Source organism: Trematomus bernacchii, unplaced genomic scaffold (genome assembly GCF_902827165.1).
Source record: "Trematomus bernacchii unplaced genomic scaffold, fTreBer1.1, whole genome shotgun sequence".
Lineage (NCBI taxonomy): Eukaryota > Metazoa > Chordata > Actinopteri > Perciformes > Nototheniidae > Trematomus > Trematomus bernacchii.
In genome coordinates, this window is record NW_022987608.1 from 1,915,041 (window position 1) to 1,940,043 (window position 25,003).

The following is a 25,003-nucleotide window of genomic DNA, read 5'->3' on the forward strand; positions in this document are numbered from 1 at the left end:
AAGGGAACATTTTATTGCACCAGGAGCTATCTTGGGACTTTTACTGCGACAACGTTGACTTGCCTGTGAATACAAAATAAACCATAGTGTTGGTGATCTACAGTGTTGTCATTCTTCTTTGAACAGCAAGACCGCTAACACCCTATTTCAACAATCACACTCCCTGTAATTGACATAATTAATAGATAGTTTAGCTTCTCACCATCATTTGCTGTGGCCCACTGATGTTAACAATCGTAACTGAAAGGCTGCCTGCCAAACGTAAACATGTTCCGGATTTTTTTGGTGTGAACGCACATTTTCGGAACTATACTGGGAAAAGTACTATAAGGACTAGTAGAGCAGCGTTTTTTAACCAAAATGTTCACATAAGATTCAGAGGACTCAGTATACAATCATCCAGTCCAGCATCAAACAGAACCACTAAACACATTTTATAATTTACCACAAAATCTAAATTATTTTCTCAGACTAGATATGTTCTTCCCTCCGATTGGACACCAGCCTCTTCATGTTAAAATGAGCTAACATGTGTTGGAGGTGGGCGAATGTGTGCCATCTGCGCAGAAAAGCATGTTTTCCCGAACATGGAGAGAAGAGGATTGCCTGTTGTGTTGTCATGGATACGATGGTAGATATTATCTAAGCAGGCTTCGGGCAAAATGAGGGGGATTTTTTTTTGTATCAATCATTACTCCTGCTTTTCATCCCTGGCTCAATATTTCTGCTTTCATCTGCAAAGCCTTTCAGAGCTCATGTGAAGGTGAAAATACTATGGAAAATTGTCGGCTAAAACCCTCCAACAAAAAATACCAAAAGATAAGATGATTTCTTTAATTGAGAGACATTTATTTAGACATTTTCGGCCCATTTGAGCCACAAAAGCAACGTTATGTTTTACACCAAAATGATATATCCACTATTTAGCTTCTGGCTTCAGGGATTAAAACATCATTTTGGGATGAAACTCTGAAATTAGGTACAAAAATGAAAATAATTGCACAGTATTACGATGATGATGGCATGACGGAGAGATACCTTGTTAACCAGTGAATTTAAAGAGGCACATATTGGAGATGATAAGAGCCACCATCACATCATAGACAGTAGAAAACATGGACGTCGTCTCCGTGAATTCACCCTCAGGTTTCTGAAGAGACCTGCTAATCCAACCTGTCACTCAAACCCTAATAATGCGTCAATTTAAGCTTTAAAACAATCAAATCATCTTTAAAAGTGGATGAGTTATGCAAAAATGTGCACCCATGCAGTCATGAAAAGGGGACATTAGCTATAGAGATCAATACAGATTTTGTACCACGTTGTAAATATGTTTATTTTGGCTGTAAAATTGGGCATTTTAACCTATGGATGTTCTAATAACTGCAGTTTTTGGCACTTCAACACAGGCTGTTGCCACTTGGTTCACATGAACACACACTATGCTGCTGAGGTCAATTTTAAGTGTCAAATCCTCCCCACTATCTCTTCAAATTAGTAAAAAAAACTGGTTAGAACGCTCTCTACTCGCAACAAAAATTAGCGATTTACTCAGATGTATTCAATCGAGTCTCTCCATTGTTGCTGCCGACACAACCACTGAGCTTTATGCAAATTAAACCCCATCTTATTAATTTTAAGCAACATTTGGAGCCAATGCTATCGTCGTTCATTGGAAAAGAGTTCTCGCTTGGACACAGAAATTGATAAAACACATTCACTGGTTTGTAAAGTGTGGCAATGAAAGCATTAAAAGCTTGTCTTGATTAAGGAGTTGGTTTTGACGTAAGGCTTTCCCCATGTCGTCTCACCTGAAGCCAAAAAAACTGATTGATAATAACCAGAGAACTGAATCCAGATCAATATTATCAGACCTTTAAATACACAGCATGTTGTGAATATGTGAATACATTTGTTTACAATGATTATGATTCAGTCGGAAAGAGTAGAAATGAAGACGATGCCAACATGAGAACAGCTGATAATCGTCTACATGCATGTAAACGCTCTGCGAACATGCACTGTAAACATGATGTGATTAGCAAACAAACATCCAGCGTGAAACTGTCAGATTTTTTTTTCTCCTGCTGGACTGGCACAGTGTTCTCGCTCTGTTTGTTAAACCGGACCCCCGCTGAGGAGGACGACAGACAGAACAAACAAACAGAGAGAATGAATGAGGGGGAACGCAGGAGGTTCATTATATCAATCATTTCATGGTTTTCTATGTGAGAAGTGCTGTTAACATTAACATAATATCAAAAGGCCGGGGATGAAAATATACGGTTGATTGCTACCCTTTTCGCATTCTGTACTAAGATCCATCTTGCATTGTATTTGAAAACAATGCAAGCTAATTTAGTTCGGGTTTAATTCACAATTTGGTGACAAAACGTCGTCTCAAGCGGATTCTTTGTAGCTAGACAGGTAGTCAAGTCCCTGCCAATAAGAAGTAAGGCCGAGTAATGGTCGCCCAAAATGTGATAAATAAGAAAAACAGCATTATTCCTGTATTGCAGTGTAGAGACAGCTTGTTCGTATGATAAGGGAAATGTAACGGAGAGTTATTTAATTTCCCCATTTGTCTGCTTTACTTTGTAGTACCTTTAAACTGTGTGTTGTCATGAGAGAAGGTGTGTGTGGAGGGTCACGTTACTCTAAATGTAATCTAATCCAGTATAATGATAAACTCTGATAGCTTCCATTGAATTGAAGTGCTTGTCGTGAACAGAGATTTTCTAACTTTGCCTACTGTTAGTGGAAGCAATGTGGTAGAAAGCATGTTAGTCTATGGAAAGAGAACATGCAGAGGCTGAGTAAACTGAAAAATGTACACTGGAAGAAATGTCAAATTCTCCGACCATCAATACAAATGAATCTCATTTTTCTAACCGCCTGTGGACCTGCTGACACGGCGTATTGATAATCTTCTCTTGCCTCTCCGTGTCGCTCCGCTGACTCGACGTAGCAAAGCAGTAAAACACAAAGCAGGTAACAAAGTCTGACACAGTGGGAGGTTTATTCCCAAAATAATCACCAACAAAAGAGGGTTTTTTTAAAAGTAGAAGACCTCCAACTGAGTAAACCACAGCCAGGTGTCCTCCCTGCTGTGGTTTCCTGCTCCTCTTAACACCAGCATTATAATATGCAAGTGCTTTTGTGCAAACTATGCAGATCGAAATCCGTACTGAGAGCAGTCTAAATTTAAGGGAATACAAAAAACAAACAAAAGTTTTTAAACCAGCATGTGGTTGAAGGGAAGCAGAGAGCGTCCCCTTACTCATGAAGAGAGGCGTCAGGAATGGCCGTCAGTGTCGTCCCGTCACCTCCGATGCCTTTTCGTCTCCTTGTCGTCTCCTCAGTCGCCCACGTCGCTGTCCTGGTCCCCTATGACCCACAGGAAGTGGAAGCTGAGGGCCAGCAGCGCGGTGCCCAGCAAGTCCCCCAGAGCCGTCAGGTAGGGGATGGAGAAGCTGTCGGGGTCTTTGCCGCTGCGCCACATGGAGTGCACCATCCAGTCCGCTATGCACAACAACAGCAACACCTGGGAGAGAGAGGTAAGGTACGTTTATTTATATAGCACATTTTCAGGCAATTCAAAGTGCTTCACATCATCATTAACACTTAATAAGAAGACAACAGAAAGGAACACAATACATAAACACAATGGAATAACAGATTCAGAAACACCATGCATAAAAGAGATACAGAATAGTTTAAAAACAACATTGTAAATACAGTAGGTGCTAATAACAAGTTAAAAGACTTCTGGGTAAGCAGCTCTGAAAAGTAGTGTTTTTAGCCTCGACTTAAAAGAACTCAGAGTGGGTGAAGACCTCAGGGTTTCTGGGAGTTTAGGAGGAGGGTTTGACTGTGGATTAAATATAGAAACCATTCATATGCCGTTAATACCTGTGTAATTTATACCTGGCTGCTAAATCTTCAGAACTGTTACAGGATGTGTATTTTGTAAATTGTGTCATTTATTTGTATGCATGCTTCTTAGGTAACATTAAGCTGTCATTGGCTCTTTTCTGCTGTAACAATGTAATTAGCCGCGTTCACACCGGAGTGCTTTTCCCAGTATAGTTCCGACCAAAAACACACCAAAAAAATAGAACTTAGTTCATGAGAACCTTTTCACCCCCTTTTCAGTCCCTGCTAGAGAGCAGGTACTTTCCTGGGAGAAAAAGGTTCCCATTTCTGATTGGCTGGGCGGATTGCAAACCACGCCCCGTAAAACTCCCAAAACGTTTTGTGAAGCCGCCATTTTATTTGCTCGCATTAGCATTATTAGCATTAGCATTAGCCCAGCGCACAAACGCAGAGAGACTAACTTATGGCAACACAAAACAAAACATGGGAGCGGTGGAGATGAGGAGGTGTCGGCGTTCTGGCGATTTACTCTGAAGGCTTCAGTAGAAGCTGCTGGGAGTCCCAGCAGCTTCTACTGAAGACAGTCCCCAACTCCGGGGACTTCCGACCGGGGACTTCGGGTGGCAGTATACGCCGTGAAGTTGTTTGCGGCCTGCCAGTAAACCCAAAGCAGAAGAAGAATAAGTGACGTCAGCGGCTTCATTTGACTAATCCTCCCTGTGTGAACGCGATCTGCTCTTTAGTTCATCACAACTAAAGAGTTCTCATGAACTAAGTACGGCAAAGTACTTGGTGTGAAAGCGCCTAATGTTCCCTCTGTGGGACTAATAAAGGTATTCTGATTCTGAGTCATCCAGTCTGGGACCATTTGCGTTGTGTCTCCCTCTTTAAACTCTGTCTATGCAATAAAGAGACTGCAGGTGTACGGTAGATATTTCCATCTTTTTTTAAACTGCATCGCTATCTCCTAATAGTAATGTTTTGGGCGGTTGTAACACGTGTGTCGGCCACTGTACAGGTGACTTGAAAAAAAGATATTTCACAAAGCCTACATGGTTACCAAAAGAATAAGAAGACAACACGGGATGACATTAAAGCGTAAAGGATTTACTCATGAAAGACTATTGATTATTTAACTAACATTCAAATAAATCAAAAGGATTAGTTCAATCGCTTTCTTGCCTAGAGTTAGATGAGAAAACTGGCACCACTCTGATTGGTTGCACAGTAAGTATGTAGCAAGTTAGCTTAGCTTAGTTTCCACTGGTTGTCTGGCAATTGGTCCCAAACTAGAAATAGTCGGCCAAATGAACCCTAGTATGGAAAATGTTAATGTTTAAAGGTGTAGTTTAGTACTAACTTACAAAGAAATTCAACATATTTTCAATAATTTATTTAGGGAGCTTCAGATGTGCTTGTAGCATAGTGTATTTCCCAAAACTATTCCTTTAGAAATCCAATTAAATATTGCACAAAGAAAACTGCGGGAAACATTGTCAATAAATAAAAATACAACTTTTCTTAAGATGAATTGTATTAAAGGTCCCATGTCATGGCCATTTCTACTGATCATATTTCCATTGTTGAGGTCTACTAGAATAGATTATATTGTGCAATTTTCCAAACTCACATTGGTTTCTCATACAGCATCTCTGTATAGTATGTGTATTCACTCTCTGTCCTAAACGGCTTGTTGGAGCTCCTGCCCCCCCCTCCTCCCTGTGAGCCCAGTGTGCTCTGATTGGTCGGGACGTTGCGAGGCTCGCTGCTCAGTGAGCTGGCTTACTGGTGTGGTTTCCGGGTCGGCGATACAGCGAGACAGCGCAAAACTCATCCTGAGCACACACAAACACTCACAGCTGAAGTAAAAACAATAAGTGTGGCTTGATATTGAGTAAGAAAAAGGTTTATAAACGCTGTGAGAATGGGTCTGCGGAGAGCATTTCTCCGCCATCCCAACTCGTCTATTACCAGCGTTCAGGGAGCTCTATGCAAGTCAATGGGGACTCCCTGTTAGTTGAAAATGTACGCTAAAGGTCCCTCCACTGCGTTTGATAGTGACGCCAAGGGATCCTGGTGTGTGAGGAGCTCCGCGGATTGGTCCATGTTGGTTCCCGGAAGAAACAAATGGAAAAAGAGAAATGTCCAACGAGGCGTTCTGGGGCAGCATAGACAGGTCTTTTCTGTGTTAGAGTTTTACTCGCTACAGGGTGTACTTTAAGGGTTTGTGACTTTGCAGACCGTTCACATGCATACAAACCTACATAACACACAAGGGGACGGGTAATAACCGGAAAAGCATGACATGGGACCTTTAACTGACCTGCGGTATGGAGGGTTCAAAAGTTGAACTCTTAATAAAAATGGTTGTCAGGTTAATCATTATAATAATCTAAATACCTTTTAGAGATGGGCCTAAATGAGGCAAATCAGGAATGTTATTTGAATTCTTATTTCCTATTATCTTATTGATTCTTTCACTATTTCCCCGACTTGCTTAGTTGTGTCTTTTCATTGCATTACCAAAAAGCAAAAAGATAAGAAGATGCAGTCTGAGCGTAATCCTTGACAAAGAACGATGGAGACAATCTTGTGTTACCTAAGCTTGGAGGAACGAATGCTTCAAAATGCTGAGCAGAAATGCAGAAACACTTAAACTGTATATGGAACGGAGAGGAGAAAGAGAAATGGACGGCGCAGAAAACCGAGAGACGAGTTAAGAGAGAGTTATTCATAATTCAAGTTTCCACACATGGAGGACACGGTGCTGAGAGTAAAAGAGAAGTCTATTAAAAGATAAGAACGGCTCTATAATTTACAGGGAAATGAGCTGTCTAGAGTTGGCACTGCAAACATTTCAAAAACAATAAAGCATGGCAGTCATTGGGAGATATTGACATGTTAAGAATTCAAGCAGCGCTGATGGTGTCAAGAGGAAACAGGGATAGTTGATAAGGATGATATATCACTTTCTGAGCAGAAATACACACTAAAAGTCGACCTGCCAGCTGTGTGAACCCTGAAATGTTGACTACCCCAAAAGCTTTATGTTAAAAATGTACAGTACGGGTCCCCAGCACATAGAAACTGCCGGATGCTAACTTTTTAACTATTGTCTGCATATGCTAATTAACACAACTTATACAATTTGCACCATTTGCATAAGTTGTGTTAATTAGCATATGCAGACAATTAGGGATGCTCCGATCGATATCGGCCGATATTCACTCTCTGCCGATCGATCGGTGCTCTCTATAAATACCGATCGTGAGAGCCGATCACATGACGTAAAATACATGACACCTTTCTCTGTGCGCGGCAAAACAAGCTCGCCAAAATGGCTTCACCGGTCTGGCAGTATTTTAAGGTGTCCGAAAATGACAATAAAATAGCGGTATGCAACGTGTGTGAAGCAGAAATCCTGCAGCTCCACCCGCTGTGACGGACCGGTGAGCGGAGCAGAACACACATTAAGAGTTAGACCTAACACACTTAGCTATTTGATCTACCTCTGGAACAAGCTAAACTAGTTATAGATATGTTTATTCTTCACTGTCGGGTCACTCATTACTGGATCAGTGAGCTGCATGAGACAGATAGGGACCGGCTGTCAGGAGAGAGAGGGGGGGGGGGAGAGAGGGAGAGAGAGGGAGAGAGAGAGATGGGGGAGAGACAGAGAGAGAGCGCGCTTCCGCTCATTTCTCCCGTGTTATTATCCAAAGTTAATGTAAACTTGAATAATGTACTTCATCTGAATGTAATAATTATGTTGGTTGTTGTTTGTGGAAGCTCCAGTGAATGAGCCCCATTAACTGAGTTTTAAACATCACTTTAAATGGAAGATCCCCATAGGCCCCGCCCACTCGATCGGATCGGCGATCGTTATCGGCCGATACTGATTCCGGCTGTCGGCACCCAAAATTGGCGATCGGAGCATCCCTACAGAAAATAGTTAAAAAAGGTCTTGGCCGAGTTGGACAATTTTGGAAGTGGTTTTGTGGGTCGTTGAGGATGTTGAATCAATTTCTGACACTTATAGGATCCACAATGGCAGTTTTGAGTCCCTTGACCCAAAACTTATCAAAATCAGTCCACCAGGGGTACAAATATGGCCACTTTCTGGTTAAAACTGCAATTCTTTTAGCCTGAACATTTTAGAAGTTGCATTAATTAGCATATGCAGACAATATTTCCAATATGGCTTGGCCGATTTGGATAATTTAAGAGTGATTTTTGAGGTTATTGAAGATGTCGAATAAATTTCTGACACTAACCCTAACCCTAACCCTAACCCAATACTTTAAAATCGATCCAAAATTAATCAAAAGCAGCCCACTGGGACTACAAAAAGGACCAATTCTGGTTAAAACTGTCATTTTTTATCGTGAAAATGTCAGAAATTGATTCAACATCCTCAATAACCTCCAAAACTATTTTTTAACTATAGTCTACATGTGCAAATTAATACAATTTGAGCAGATTGTGCAAATTGCCCAACATATGCAAGTTAGCATCTGGTAGTTTCTATGTACTTTGGACCCGTACTGTACATTTATATCATTTCAACATCTCCTGGTTCACAACAGGACTCTGAGGAGCTTGTGATGCAATTCCTTACACACAACATGTCTTCTAGCTTTCCTTTCCAATGATGTTCAGTCATGACACGATGAAAGGTGTCAGAACACCCTCGCAAACCTGACTTTCCACCAGCTATAGGGCTTTGTCTTTTATTCATGATGACAGGGCGGACATCCTCTCAGTTGCTTTTGTAGCATCACTTGCCTCAAACTGTCAACAACAATCCATCATTTGCAGTACACAGCTTCCACTCAGGAGGGTCTAGTTTCTCCTCAGGAAAACAAAGGAAGACAGGAGGAAATTGAGCAAAAACTTGTGTGCAAAGTTTCTCAATTTCCACCTTTCGGCACGACAAATGAAAAATGAAATCTAACAGAAAGACGATTTATCATGCGGTGCCGTTCTCCGTCTCTGTGTTTGGTTTCCTAATCACATCTGAGTGGAGAGGAGACGGCGCGTCTACAAGATAAAGCTGCTTGATCTCTAAAGATGGCCGTGTTTGCTCGCATTGCCTTTGTGTCAATTTCTCAAATTACAAAGCTCGGAGGTGGCAGAAATGTGCCGCTGAAAATCACTTTCTGACTGGAGTTGTTGTGGATTCTGGGGGAACAATGGGTTGAAAGCAATCCATCTGTATCTCTAATATAAGAGCTAGAATCATTTATGTATCTACAGAAATGTGTGTGTGCAATAACATGTCTTAATCTTATCCTAAAACTTGCTTTTTTTCCTGTGAAGTTACTTCAACGATCAACTGTGCAAACTTTGTGTATCATTTTTAAACTTTTAAGGAGGTTTCACACACCACAACACTGCTCAACGGTAGGGATGGGTACCGAGCCCCGGTATTAAACGGGCCCCCGGGCTGAATTATTAAAGACCGTGGTACCGTTAAGCTCCGACGTTATCGGTCTTTTTATCGGTACTGGAGACATGTAAAAAATATGTCATATGTATTATTGCTACACAAACATTATATTGCAGTTTTAGTGTCGCCAACTCCGTTTCTAATATGCAAAAAGACAGCAAAATGCGTCTATGATTATTTTTAGTATTTTCGATCTTTCCAATCCAGACGAGAGATCTCTCTCTCCCGTCTGTGTGCGAGGGGGCGGGGCAGTTTACACACACACAGCTGCTACTGTACATTACATGTCACTTGTTAGACACTTTTATCCAAAGCGACTTACATACTCAATACTGTGGACAATCCCCACAGGAGCAATTTGGGGTGAAGTGTCTCAGGGACACAACGACATGCTGACTGCAGTGGGGTTTGAACCTGTGACCCCCTGATCCCAACACCAAGGCTCTATCCACTGCAACACACGCCTCCCTCATGCAGAAACACACACACACACGCTCTGCTACATGCAGCAACACACACACACGGAGGAGATGGTGGAGAGAACGCGCTCCGAGGTGTGGTTAAACTTTACGCGTCTCGATGTGGACAATGCTCGTTACCAAAAGTGCAATAAGAGTTTAGCATGTCAGGGCGGTAACACGAGCAGTTTGTCTAAACATTTAGCAAAAGTGCTCCACATCCAGACGGAGGAATGCACCGGGTTCGACTGTCTCTCTAGTAGCTCTGTAGCCCCATCCACGAGTAACCTTTCCACGTCAGGTGTTATGTATGCTAGCAGCAACACACGGAGCTAACTCAATGATACAAACATGGGTTAATGATTAGAGGGAACTGAGTTAGCTAAGTTTCAGCTATTCTGTTTACAGTTCTGTCATCACATTATTTAATAAGATTGGTTAAAACATTGTTGTTTCTTTTGATGTGAAATATTATGTATTTAATTTAAATAAAAAGCAATGTTTGTTTTGTTCACAATTTGTTTAGTTAATTAACCTCATTTTTTTCTCTACAAAAGAACCGATAAAAGACCGGATCGATAAGCGGTATCGATACAAGTAGTAGTACCGTTAAAACCCATCCCTACTCAACGGGTAATAACACCACGAGACAGGACTTAGCAAACTCTTCAAAGTTATCTCGACCATTTATTCATTTCTGTCTCAACGACTGATGGTAAACGGCAGATTATGCAGCTCACTGTGAACAGTACTGAGTAAGAACCTACTGTTCTTTTTTGGGGGGGTTTCACTACCTTTTAGTGGGTTTTTGTGCATGTAAATGGTCTGCAATGGCTTAAATGTGCAGACCTACAATCAGAGGGTGAACAAAAGCGCTGACACCTGAAAATGAGCACAATAGGGCCCCTTTAAGTGATGTTAAAATGATATATGATGTATGCATTGACTCAAATGTAATCCCTATGTTAAGCAGCTCTCTCTGTGGATGCAATTATACACAACCTTCAATCATGAGCTTAAAGAAAGCTGTAAATCCTGCCTGAAACTACACACTCACCTCATGTCACTCTATGAGATACTTCAGAACACTGCAGGTACTTTTCATCCGGGGAAATATAATTGGATTTCTCTGCAGTCTTAAAAAAGAAATGCTTGTTTTGCAGACCATTGCAAACCGATTCATATTGTTGATCAAATATTGTTAAAAACCTAATCTTGTGCGTGACTTGAATGCAATGATGCTCAGGAATGACATTGGATACACACACACACTTTTAATTGGATTCCTGAATCAGTTTCTTATTATTTGTAGTAATTGTCTCTTTATTAGTTATTATAATGCACTTATTAAAGCCTGCCTCTGCATGACCATTTTTTTTCAAGACTAGAATATTGGTTACATTTCTTGTCGCTGCTTTTAATTGAGCTATTCATATCTTAAACTGCACTGTAACTTTTATTCATGTATTTTTTCTGCTAATGTTTATTTTATTATCTTTGCTTTTTAATTACTGTTTTGAAATGCCATTTTCTTAATGCCTTCATTTTTGTAAAGCACTTTGAATTACCTTGTGTTGAAAGGTGCTATATAAATGAACTTATCTTGCCTTGCCTTGCCTTAAAACATTTTAGCTTATTTTCTTTATAAATGTTGGCTTTTGTACGGAGCCCCTAAAGGGTCTGTAAACAAGTCTGCCTTGATCTATGAATTCATGTCCGTGACTCTCACAGTATCTGCGCGCAGAGAACTGTGTCTTTTACACGCCGCCTTCACTGTGTTTACCTTCATTAGAACAGCTGAATAGAGATCGAGGCTGCTACGTTTTAAACACACACACACATCGAACTGCCCGATTATTCCCCCTATTACTCGTTTTATGATGTCCGGTCACCAGGGCGCATGACGTGTAAATAACCCAATTTGTGCCACTATCATAATATCTTCTGCACACACACACACACACACACACACACACACACACACACACACACACACACACACACACACACACACACACACACACACACACACACACACACACACACACACACACACACACACACACACACACACACACACACACACACACACACACACACACACACACACACACACACACACACACACACACACACACACACACACACACACACACACACACACACACACACACACACACACACACACACACACACACACACACACACACACACACACACACACACACACACACACACACCACACACACACCACACACCACACACACACACACACCACACACACACACACCTAACATTAAAAAAGTATCTTGTTCGAACGAGATACTTTTTTTTTTTTTCATGAACCTTTAGGGGCTCCGTACTTTTGGGCCCTCTGGAGTTGAAATAAATGTTTGCATCACACCAGACTGGAAACAATCCTTTGCAGACAGCACTAAACATCTAAATCTATATATAATATAATAATGTAGAAGTGTAGAAAAAAGCAGCATTTGAACGTGGATTTAAATGTAAATATCATTGTTATGAATGATCGTCTATTAGTACAGCTCTATGGTCTTTTCTATCACTCTGGGATGTTTCCAGATCAACATATTCCTATGCAAGTCTTTAGAGATTAACATTAAAATCTAGATGAATATCCTTTGGAAATGCTTATTTTATCAGGATCATGCTCTAGTTTCACAGCTGCTAGTGGAGTTTTGTCACATCACACGTTCAGATGTTTAAAATAGATACTGTAAGTGTGTAATCTCCGAGAGCCGTGTTATATCGTGCGTTACTCACAGAGCGGTAAGATGTTTGATTTCAGACAAGAGCTTTCTCACAGCTTAGATGTTTCCTGATGTGTCGAGATAACGCTGACGGCATCTGACACCCATCCTTCACTGGAATAACCAGCGTTGGGTTTCAGAGGAAGAGATGGTTTTGTTAAAGGTCTCCTATCATGTTATTTGTAGGCATATATTATGGGTCTCAGATATATAAAAAGATATATTTTAGACATCCCTCATATCCCTCTGTTTCAGCCCTGTTAGAGAACGGCTGATTCTGGGTCCTTAGCTTGAAAAATAAATAAAAGAGACAAATATTCTCCTGAATATTCTCAACACAACAACCTCTCTCTCTCTCTCTCTTACACTCTCTCCCAACCCTGTGTACTTCTCTGCACTGAGCCAGTTGCTCAAACAGACAAGCCTGTTTACAGTTGTCGGCGAAATGCCGCTCCTCTGTCTTCATAACAGTCAAAGCATGAGACTGAAGTTCCCACTGTGGGTCAAAATAATGCGCTGTGATGTGCAGTCGACACGTTGGATGCGATCCGAATGATCTAACGCAGCCCCTCGTCCTCCACAATGTTAAGCTGTAGCCCCCCATTTAGCTATCGCTGTTGTTGTCCAGGCGTCTCCCCGGCAACTTTCAAGCGCAAGCGAGCGGCAGGAGCGGGGCTGTCAGCATCAGCTGTTTGCTTGGCTTGCTGTTTAAAACACCTTTCCTTGTATCCATAACTCTCGCTAGAATCTCCCACCATCCAACTAACAACAACAACATCAAGCCTTTGGGCTCTGAAACTACGGGGCGGGCCGAGGACAAATACACATGCGTTAATCGCACGTTAAAATAATTAGTGGCGTTAAATTGTTTTAGTTATTAACGCGTTAACTTGACAGCCCTAGTAAACACCGACCATATTACGTCCAAAACAGTCGGGCATTGATTCTGATAGCGACGTTTACGTCATATCGGACACAAATCTGGATCAGCTCCGTTGTTCCCCCATATTTTTAGATTTGCGCACGGAGGAAAAGAGAGAGGGTTTTGTTTTCTGACACTTTGTGAGTTCCCTGACACACCGGGGACACTATTTATGTATAAAAGACATCAAAAAGTGCATTTTGCATGATAGGAGACCTTTAAAGAGTGCAGCTATGATTGATTTGTATTTCACCATCGACTGAACTCATGCCTTAGTTTTATCAAATGTTAATCACCATAATGCATATTCATCAGTGGTGAACTTAGCGTGACCTTTGTAAAGTTTCTGTAAAACTACTCTCCTCTCTTCCTGGTTTTTATTGCACTACATTTGGCATTGCCTCCCTCTTTGTCTGGATACACTGTCTGCAAACAAAACATTGTAAAACCAAGATTTCTTGTGCATTGTTTCACTCATGTTTTCCCTCTGGTTTGTCCTCCGTGTTATTTTTACTTTAATTGAAGCCAAACCATCACCCAACGTGTGCCAACATATGCAGAACTCGGGTCAATTGAAATGCTTTTCTCTCAGACTGTACCGAGGCTCGCGGAGATATGACAATGAGTCGAGCTATTCTGCAGAAGTGTTTAAATTTCTCCCCTAATTCTCCACGGCTTTTACTTTAAATGGAGTATTATTAAACCGCAGCGTGTGCAATTTCCGCTTATCGCTGATATTAAAGAAACAGACGGTTACAGTAGTGTGGCTTTATCTAATTCCATACAGACATATTCACCAAATAGTTTCTGACCCCATGTTGGGCACATAGATAAGATATACAACTATATTAAAAGGTTTATAGTGGATCTCGATGAGGGTCCATGCTTTGACCCTCAGGCAATTTGATATTTAAAATGCATGTCATGTGTGAATACATCTGCCTTTCAGTTTTCAATATATGCAGTAATACACCACATCAGGGTCTTTTGAGGGCTGACGGAGGTTTTTGACAGCCATAAATAATGCTGCCGTCTTCCTCATTCATCCGAGCTTCTTTGATTTCTCTCTTACTGCAAACAATCTATCCCAGAAATGGAAAATCATTCAAAACAAATGTTATCCATGAGGTCAGAGATTATAAATCACTATTTGAAGCAGACCGTCCCCTCGTTTTTCACACTTCAAAATGTCGAGTTTGTGTGTTCATTCGAGGCAAGATGATGAGAGCGGGAGAGTGTTTGTTCACACACACACACACACACACACACACACACACACACACACACACACACACACACACACACACACACACACACACACACACACACACACACACACACACACACACACACACACACACACACACACACACACACACACACACACACACACACACACACACACACACACACACACACACACACACACACACACACACACACACACACACACACACACACACACACACACACACACACACACACACACACACACACACACACACACACACACACACACACACACACACACACACACACACACACACACACACACACACAGGTTTTGAAGCAGGGTTGTTTGATGTTTTTCCACAGTCAGTGGTTAGTGGATCTACAATAGAATTACAATACTATTTTCGCTCCCTAAAGAAAGGCAAGTACGGATTCAACACATAGATTAGCTACCCCTCTTTTCTGCAGAGTAAAGTTACTGTTTTTGAAGTGAGTAGCTTTTGCAAGACAATAAAAGGAAATATATGGCTCCAGTTCTGTGTTGAAAAAGGTAATGCAGTGTAAGTAGTAAAAACCCTTTGTTCTTGGGACTGTAAAAGGTCAGAATTGCTACCATTTATCCTGCAATGGGCAAGTATCTGATGCAGGATCAATAGATAGTAGGGGTGGGAATCACCAGGCTCCCCACGATACGATACTATCACGATACTTAAGCCACGATACGATAGTATTGCGATTCTACGACATGCTAAGTATTGAGATACGATATATTGTGATATTGCAAATCACATGGGTCATATCCATGTCCGTCTTCCCTTCCTGGTTAAAAAATGTATTTGCAATATGAATAGATGATGTAAATAACCCAATTTGTGTTCTTTGAACCTGAAAAGGAGATGGCATTGTTTTTGTTACTTTCATTGCAATTGTATACATGTCTTAACTTATCGCGATACTATGCTGTATCGATTATTCCCCCCACCCTCTTCCGTCAGGCCTTTGGGGCGTCGGAGGAGGTGAGTTAGTAGCTGTCTTTTATTGGTGTTTTATCCTATCTTTTATCCTATGTATTACCTGCTGTTGTTTTATGCCTTTTTATGCCTTTTATTCTACATTTTAGTTGTACTGTGAATTGTGTACTGTACTGTAAAGCACTTTGTACATTCGTGTTGAGAAGGGTGCAATATAAATAAAGTTTTACTTACTTACTTACTTACACCCCTACGAAAGTGAGTGTAACGGTGATTTACTCACTAGGGCTAACTTCATTTGTATATATAAACACAGATTACTGATAGGTTTAGATACGTGTCTGTACTGTGGCTTTTCCTGGTGCTCAAAGACGCTTTACAAGCATGTTAACAAAAGAGAAACCTAGAGGAGATGACCCTCCCCCAGTTCAGAGGAGCAGAGAGGAGTTATGGCTCTGAGTGTGTACCGCTGGGGACAGGAACAGCACTAAAACATATTTTCAGTAAATAACCCTTCCAATAATAACCTTGCTGCTCCGTGCAGAAACCATCATTCATATTCACACAATCCCCCACAGACAGATCGACAAAAGACAACAAAACAGTTCATGAATTATTCCGACACGCAGCTTGTGAAGCCAGTGGAGTATTTAAAAAGCAAAGTGGTGTTTGAGGTTCTCAAATCCGATCGATAATTAGATCCGTTTCCTCTCTTTAGCTGGTGAGTATGAAGATGTTAAAACACTTTTCACCCTCACTTCTCCAGGTGCCAGTCTCTGCCATTTGATGTGCTATCTGGCACTCGATCACCCTTTAAAGCAGCTCCACTGGCAATGGAGTTAATTGATTTGGAGAGTTTCCAACGCCTTAGTGGCCGGGATTACATCCTGATGTTCCCTGTCTGCATTTAGGATTTAGAGGAGCCTTAAAAAGCTTTCGAGCAAAGCATGCATCCAATATATTCACAAAAAAGTACTACATTCTTGGAATCCATCACAGATCAGAGTGCACCTGTTAAAGTCATTCATTATCCGCATGTTGTTTCTTCATTATAATCTTAAAGGTAGGGTAGGTAATTCACTTTAGAAACACGTATTGTTATATTCCATGGAATGCTCTTAACATCCCGATAGCAATGAATACATGAAATGCTTTGACAATAAATATATACAAATATTTCATCTGTGGAAGCCGTGGCGCTGTAAAAAGCACGACCAATCATCTGACTGGATGGCCTACCTGCCTGTCAGCCTTCCATCTTGTGCACAAACTTATCTCGTGCCCTCATTGGTCATGTGCGCGTTCGTGTGTGTTGGAGGAGGGGCTCTGTAAGGAAGGGGCAGATTTTTTTCGGTTGTGTACTTTCAGATTCTAGCGCACTCGAGCTGGTGTCTCCATTCTTACCTACCCTACCTTTAAATGCTGCCAAAAAAAACACATAAAGCAGTCAGATTCCCTCAGGCATTTCCTGAAACCACAACACTCAAAGAATTCACTCGCATGCATCTCCTCATTTACCACAAGCGTTGTAGAAAACACAGATCAATCTTTGACAGGAATCGACTCTCACTGACAAGAAAATAATGTAGCTTCTTCTGAATAAAAGCAGAAATCAACAGTGCAGGTAGGGTACGCTTGTGCAGATACACAAATGAACTCGCTAAAGGTCATAATGCAAACCTGTAGTCACAGATTATGGAAGGTAACGCAGGGTAAAATTGTTGTATGCACAAGCAACATGCCCAAACAAATCATAAATATACTTCTCTTGTATTCAAACTTGCAATAGCTCAGACTAATTTTAAGTAATATCAAATCAAGTAAGAATATATTCCAAACACTTTCCAATCACTTGCGTTACTCCACATCTTATCCCCCTCTGTTGTGATATCAGGGACAGTCTGTGTCACACTTGCTCTGATTTATTCAGAAACATCTCATGAGCATAGCCTCACCAGCCAATTAAGATGTAACATTTTATAATAAATGCAGGAAATCCTGATGCGTGTGTCTTGTCTGAAAAAGCAGCATTATTAATATTAGATATACGAGTTGATGATGAAAATCTAGTACACATAATAACAAAAATTCAAAAGATGTACTAGCTGAAAGTCTTCAGACAGTAACTCAAATAACGTGGATATCTACTGTATATACAATAATTAAGACATTAACTACTTAAAGCTGCATTAACATGTTTACGGCCACTTGGGTTCAACAGAGCTGAAAACACAACATTTCAGAATGACGATCATTTGAAATGTTTTTGTTGCCCCTCCATCACGAGAGCCGTAATACTGGAATAACACAACGTTTGCAAACCAGAAAAATAAAACAATAAGTTCAAATACACTCAAATATCTCTTGTTGAGTTGGGGGATCTGTCGAGTCGTGGAATAATTCTCTGTGGGTTCATTACTACATTAAAATACTGATGTGTGCAGCTTTAACTAAAATGGAGGGTTCTGCTTTTTCCCTAATGTCTTTTTCTTTGGAGTGACGATCATCATGAAGTTGAAAACCCTCTTTAAAGCAGTATAAATGTAAAATACCAAAAATGCTATATGGACAGAAGATAGACTGTGACATAGAGCTTCAATACTTCAATGTGGAATAATGACCAGGAAATGTAAAACAGGCTATTTTAGAATATCTGACCAGCTGCCGCTCACATATTAAAGCTCAGGTAAACTCGTGATGTGCTCACCTGCAGCAGAGCAGCAGCCAGGTAGACGGACATGAAGATGGGCGTCAGGGTGGTGTGTCCGCTCTTCATCAGGTGGATGGTGTAGAGGAAGATCAGGTGACCCGGGACCACCAATAGGAGCAGCACCTGAGCAGAGCGGTGATTGGCTCCTGGGAAAATAAAAAGGTTAATCAATTACCTCATAATTATCTTGTTTACATCGTTTTACCTCAATTACAACACTTTATTTCGTTTTTAAAGGTCCCATGTCATGCTTTTCCGGTTATTACCTGTCCCCTTGTGTGTTATGTAGCTTTGTATGCATGTAAACGGTCTGCAAAGTCACAAACCCTCAAAGTACACCCTGTAGCGAGTAAAACTCTAACACAGAAAATACCTGTCAACGCCTCGTTGGAGATTTTCTTTTTCAAATTTGATTCTTCCGGGAATCAAGTGACGTAACGACGACCACTTCGTGGATTGGTCAAAATGGACCAATCCGTGGAGCCGTTACGTTACGTCCGCGGAGCCGTTACGTTAAGTCCGTGGATTGGTCCAAATTGACCAATCCACGGACTTCCTCACACACACACACTCAATCTTTTCTCAGCTGCAGCTCCGCCGATTTCTCCTCCCTGAGACGGCGGGACGCGGCGAGGCTGTGAGTCGGTGAGTGAGCACACACACAAACTCCCAGACAGGCTGCGGGTGTGTGTGTGTGTTCGGGCTGGTTTCGGGCTGGGTTTCGCTGTGTCTCGCTGTCTCGCAGACGGCCACTGGGCTCATAGGGAGGGGGGGGCAGGAGCTCCAACAAGCCGTTTAGGACAGAGAGTGAATACACATACTATACAGAGATGCTGTATGCGATTTTGAAAATTGCACAATATAAATCTATTCTAGTAGACCACAACAATGGAAATATGATCAGTAGAAATGGCCATGTCATGGGACCTTTAACAACGTCCTTTACTGATTACTGGATTCAATGTATTATATTCGGACTTGTTTCTGTTTGTTTCCAAGTCTGAAAAGAACAGAAAGTAAGAAGAAGGATTTTTTCAGACTGTGAACTGACTTCACAATTTAAGATTTCAAGATCTTAATTCTTTAAAAATGTAAAGACTTATTAAATTCCTGACAGCGTTTTCAATTCAGAAATTGAAATCCAGACCTCATAGGAGTACCATAAAAAAAAGATAAATGGGAAAATATAAAGAAAAACAAATGAAAAAATGTGATAAATAAATATTAAATAAATGTGGGTAACCATCCAGGAAGCAAACATGATGGCAGAAACAGAACTAGAGTTATGGAGAGGTTTCCAAAATGTTCTTGTAACACTCCCTCAGAATTTGTATGCACTTATGACCCTATGATTTGACTTGTAGGTGAATTACAATGTGTGAAGGTTAATCATTAGCAATCAGCTGATGAGTATTACAAATGTATACACTGTAAGGACCTCACATCTATCATAGTGGAGTTATACTGTTATGCCTAACCAACGTGTGCTTTAATGAAAAGCTCAGTATATATTGTGTGCACGGTACTGACCTTTTCCCCAGAAGGTGCGGCAGGGGTAGTAGCAGCCCTTGGCCTCTTCAGGAACCTCTCCAGGAGCACAGTGGAAGTGCAGGTGAGTGGAGAACCTGCTGGCCTGGATCGCTACCAGGTTCCCCCCGATTCCTGCAGGAGAGGAGAGGCGATGAGAGGTCAGGATGAGAGCGCAGCAGAGCGTTTAATGGGAAGTCAATAAGGAGAGAGGTGAGTTACGCCAGGTAAATACAGTTATTTAGTACCCCTTCTCCAGGGGGGATAGAGAAAGGCCAACAACCAACACACTGAGGCTGATTATATCTGCCATTTTCTCTCACATACACACATAGAGGATGTTGGTTTGTTGCTTTAGTCACACATTAATATTCCATTGAGGAGACTGCATGAAATTGAGTATGGACATTTTAATTGGGTCTTTTCACAGTGGACATTTTGAGATGTGATCGCAGCAGAAGCAGGATCATGTCTCGATTTTAACTCTGTGTTTGTAAAACTTTTTGGGGAAAACTCTTGCAAAATTGGCTCCCCGAGGACGACTTGCAAGGGTCTTGCAAGAGTTTTGACAGTTGAGGGAAACCATTTAGACACGAACAAATGCAGAAGTTTAACAAATTCCCAGTATTCACATAAGACTAGGGGATGGAAGGGAATGGTAGCACACATTTACTTGCTTTTTCTTTGAAGATTTGGTGAACAATTTAGTGATATTTGGGTTGAAACCTGGCTAAAAAGTGTCAGTTTGATGAAGATGTTCAAACCTTTCTTCAACTTGCTTAATGTTATTGATAAATCGGAGAAAATGCACCTGGTTTTGCACCAGCTATAACAGAACTACGACAACTCTGTGCATGGGCTCTGAAATGCAACCAATAATTTAGCTTAAAGTGGACCTATCATGCTATATTTGAATAATATAGTGTAGGACCATACCTATATAAGGCATATTTATACTTTTTTTTTTTCAAAATACCAAACAGATCATGCATTTTAGCCATGCCTCATTTTGCTCAATTTGACATTTTTTAGCTCTGTTTTTGCAAGGGCAGATTCAGTGAGAACAGCACCATCTACAGGCCTGGCATATGTACTACAGTGTCTCCAGCGCTTTCGAACGGCAATGGCCGTGGCTGTCTCCTCCTGATTGGTGGAGTTGGCCCAATAGCCGTAGCGCCACTGTCCTGACGTCAGGACAGTGTTCAAATCTGGATCAGTTTTTATCAGATCCGTTGCAGCCCCTTTTTTAGAGATTTGGGTATGGAGGAAAATAGAGAAGGTTGTGTTTTCTGACACTTGGTGAGTTCCCTGGAACACCGGGGACACATATTCATGTATAAAAGACGTACAAAAGTGCATTTTGCATGATAGGTCCCCTTTAAGGGTTTGAATAATGAATACCATGTTAGATAATTTGAAAAATGCAACACCTTCCCATCATCAATGAATCTTGACCTCTCAAATTGGTTTAAAAACTGGCAGTCAAAACCTATAGGAACCATTGCTGTACTGAAGTTTTTTCTTAAAGTGAAATGGATCACAGTTATTCTCCTAGTCAAGCATATAAATAGTCATAAAAATGTGGTAAGCCATCTGTACTGACAAAAAAATGGGGCCGCTTCATATTCACATACAGCAGCTATCACACCTTCACTTTAACAAGCAACACATTGAATAACTTCCTCCTGTGTGTTTCATCCCGTGAGCCACAGTGTGGTTACTGAGCCCTGCAGGAGAGACACACATCAACTACAAACGCTCTGACAGGCGACCACACAGCGGAGCAGAAGAAAGCAGAGAATGTCTTGTGAAAAAGAGACGTTTCTTTCATCCAAAAATGTATAATACAAATGGTTCCTGTGTAGTGGGTAAACGGTAGGGTGGGAATCACCAGGCTCTCCACGATACGATACCATCGCAATACTTAAGCCACGATACGATAGTATTGCGCATATATATTGATATATATGATTGCATGATATATTGGGTTCCAGTGTCTTAACATGTGACAAAAGCCTGCGTTTTCCACAACGCTGTATGGACGCACATGATCCAAAATCCAGCACCAGTCACTTTTACACTCTCATTTGCACATCATCATTTTTTATATATATCCTGCTTACTTGAAGTAAATGGTTATTTTGTGGGTGTTTTTGTAAATTATTAAGTGTTCTTGTATTTTAATGTGTTTTTTTTATACCTCAGGACTGTGGGAAACAGTATTTCGATCTTTCTGTGTGTACAAACATATTTTGAGATCGACAATAAAGTTGACTTTGATGAAGTAGGTGATTGATTGAGTTATTGTATTAGCTCGATCAGAATTTGATTGTATCTTTGCCAACAAGCTAATTTGAATTTGCAATATGAATAGTTGATATAATAAAATATCAATACTTGGCGTCCGTGTATCGATACAATATCGCCACGCAAAGTATAGCGATACTATGCTGTATCGATTATTTCCCCCACCCCTAGCAAACAGATCTTGTGTTCACGGTTTCTTCCAGTCACTGAAGTGGCCGTGTATTATAAACCACACCGACTTTGTCCCTCTAAACCAGGCCGGCTACTGTGGTGTGAGTATATTAAATTAGACACAGCCACCACCTCAGGGTGACGGCCACTTATTTCAATCCATTGTGGCTCTCTGTCCGCCTGGTGACATTTTATTGGTGCGTAACCAGCACTCCCACAGGGCCTGCAAACAGATTGAACTTCACATTAAATTGACGCTCACTGCGCCCCGTCTGTCCGCCTGCTTCACACTCCTGCCCTCACTATCTGAATATGCCACTGATCCAATTTGGCTCTTTGAAAAGGGAAAGTTCAACACTTACTTATTTTATTTTACTTCTTCCCTTAGATTGAGATGTCTATGAGTTAAATAGCACTGGGAAACAACTAGCCTTGCTCCGTTTATGGTGGAAAAACACAAGAAATAGATCCAAAAGGTTTTTTACATATCTCTCTATATCCAATATCTTTATTTGCACTTATTTATGGGCTATAACATGTGTCATACTATTATTTTAGAGACGCTTCAGAGTTTATTAATGACGTTTTGAATTTCTGTCACCCTAAAAAATCAATCCTGGTGGAAAATCTACAGTTTTAAGTGATTCATCTGGGAAATTAGTATTTTTGTGTAATTAAATTAACATTCTTTCAAGGCCCAATGTGTAATATTTGCTCAAATGTAAGTGTATGAAAATTAAAAAAAGGAGATAACATCGTAAACACAACCTGAAGACGTTGCTGTGACATAAGATTATGTCACAGCCTGTGACATAAGATTTTCAACTACATAATTACTCTGTAGCCATGTCAGATTGACAATAAAGAACCTTGAACTTGAACCTTGAACCTTGCTGTGTTGAAGACGTTTATGTCTTATGCAACAGAGATAAGAAATTAGCATGCTAACGGACTAGCTTGTTCTTGTAATACCACTTCTAGTTATCTGTTTTATAGTTTGTTAATTCAATTCAATTCAAAGTGGCATCAACGAGTAATTAAATAGCAGCCTCATCACGTCCTCACAGTGGAGGCTGTTTATCCGAAATATGGTAATGCTTTAGTTAGGAACTAGCAATTAGCTTTAGGTCAGCTGTCTGAAATCTCTTTATTGCATGAAAGGCAAGGCACGTTTATATATAGACACAACACCTTTCAATGCAAGGCTAAAGCAAATCCAGACCCAAAACATTGGAAATCTGGGGTTTGAATGTGACGTATAGTTTCATTAACATGGTTTTCAATTAGAATGATTTGGTCCTTGGTTATTTTGACTTGTCTGGCTATTTGTCCTTTAAGGCTTGTGGTAGGTTTGGGGGAGTAAAGGGGCTGAGGGTGTTGTTACATCCTCAGCAGGGGGCCGAGGTAAACCGGAGGATGTTTGGGAGCAATCTGGATTATTCAGGTCACTGGATCTGACAAGAGGAATGAGGATGAGGAGGTCTCTGGAGTGCAGGGGGGGTCAGTGGTGCTTCTCTGGGGGGGCGCTATGCCTCGAGGGGGGAGACACAGGAACTGTCTGCTTTCTTATCACAACTCATCTCCTGTCGCCTCCTCCAGGTTTAATTTCATTTAGTTCATTTAAAGGTCACCTATTATGCTAAATCCACTTTTTCCTGTCTTTTCTACATCAACATGTGTCCCCTCTTCTTCATGTCTCTTCTACATCAACATGTGTCCCCTCTTCTTCATGTCTCTTCTACATCAACATGTGTCCCCTCTTCTTCATGTCTCTTCTACATCAACATGTGTCCCCTCTTCTTCATGTCTCTTCTACATCAACATGTGTCCCCTCTTCTTCATGTCTCTTCTACATCAACATGTGTCCCCTCTGTGTAAAGAGACTCTTAAAGTTTCAGGAAAAAAGATTCCCTCTCTTTTTGTCCTGATCCATTTCTATAAAAACCTGTCTGAAAATGAGCTGATCAGATTTTGGCCACTTTATGATGTCATAACGATGTTTTGGCTTGTGTAACCATTAGCCAATCAGCAACCCGCCGGTATATTGCACATTCACTCAATCCTGAGGGTCTCCTCAGCTCAGAGCCTGACCCCAAACATTGATGAACTTGCACCCAAGATGAGATGCCAAGTATCTGCTTGAACTAGCATCACAGAGCAGCACACTGAGTTTACATGGATGTTTCCTTCTGCACTTTCTTTCTTGAGACAACAGGGCATGTTTGGTTTGTTCTTTGAGGGAAATAGTTTTTTTAAAGCTGTTGTTGGCCTGTGGAAAAATGTAATCATAAGAAATGACTGTGGAAAAGCTGCAGATAGAGCCATAAGAAATGAATGCAACTGATTATTTAATGTTTAATGTTGTTTTTATAGGCAATCATTTAAGCTTTGTTAGTTCCAGGTTTAATATGTGCAATAAGTTCATTTCAATAAGTTTTGCAATAAACATTGAACCAGTCCGGCCCTCGACTAGTACCCATTTTTAAATGTTGGCCCACTGTGTATTTGAGTTTGACCCCCCTGATGTAAAGGATCAGACAGAGAATCAGCACTTTGGAAACAGGGCTGAAACAGAGGGGATTATGGGATGCTGCAATGATCTGTT

The 25,003-nt window shown here is 40.9% G+C and overlaps 1 protein-coding gene across 1 annotated transcript in view; it reads right to left on the reverse strand.

The window, feature by feature from the left end:
- Nucleotides 1–825: 825 nt before the first annotated feature.
- slc41a2b (solute carrier family 41 member 2b) overlaps nt 826–25,003 on the reverse strand; it is a 45,725-nt gene continuing 21,547 nt past the window's right edge. Inside the window, exons 9-11 of the mRNA XM_034131351.1 lie at nt 19,924–20,055; nt 18,391–18,539; nt 826–3,544 (exon numbers count right to left, since the gene is read on the reverse strand). Of these exons, the coding sequence (XP_033987242.1) occupies nt 3,359–3,544; nt 18,391–18,539; nt 19,924–20,055 (467 nt within the window). The 3' untranslated portion in view covers nt 826–3,358. The remainder of the gene's footprint in view (nt 3,545–18,390; nt 18,540–19,923; nt 20,056–25,003) is intronic.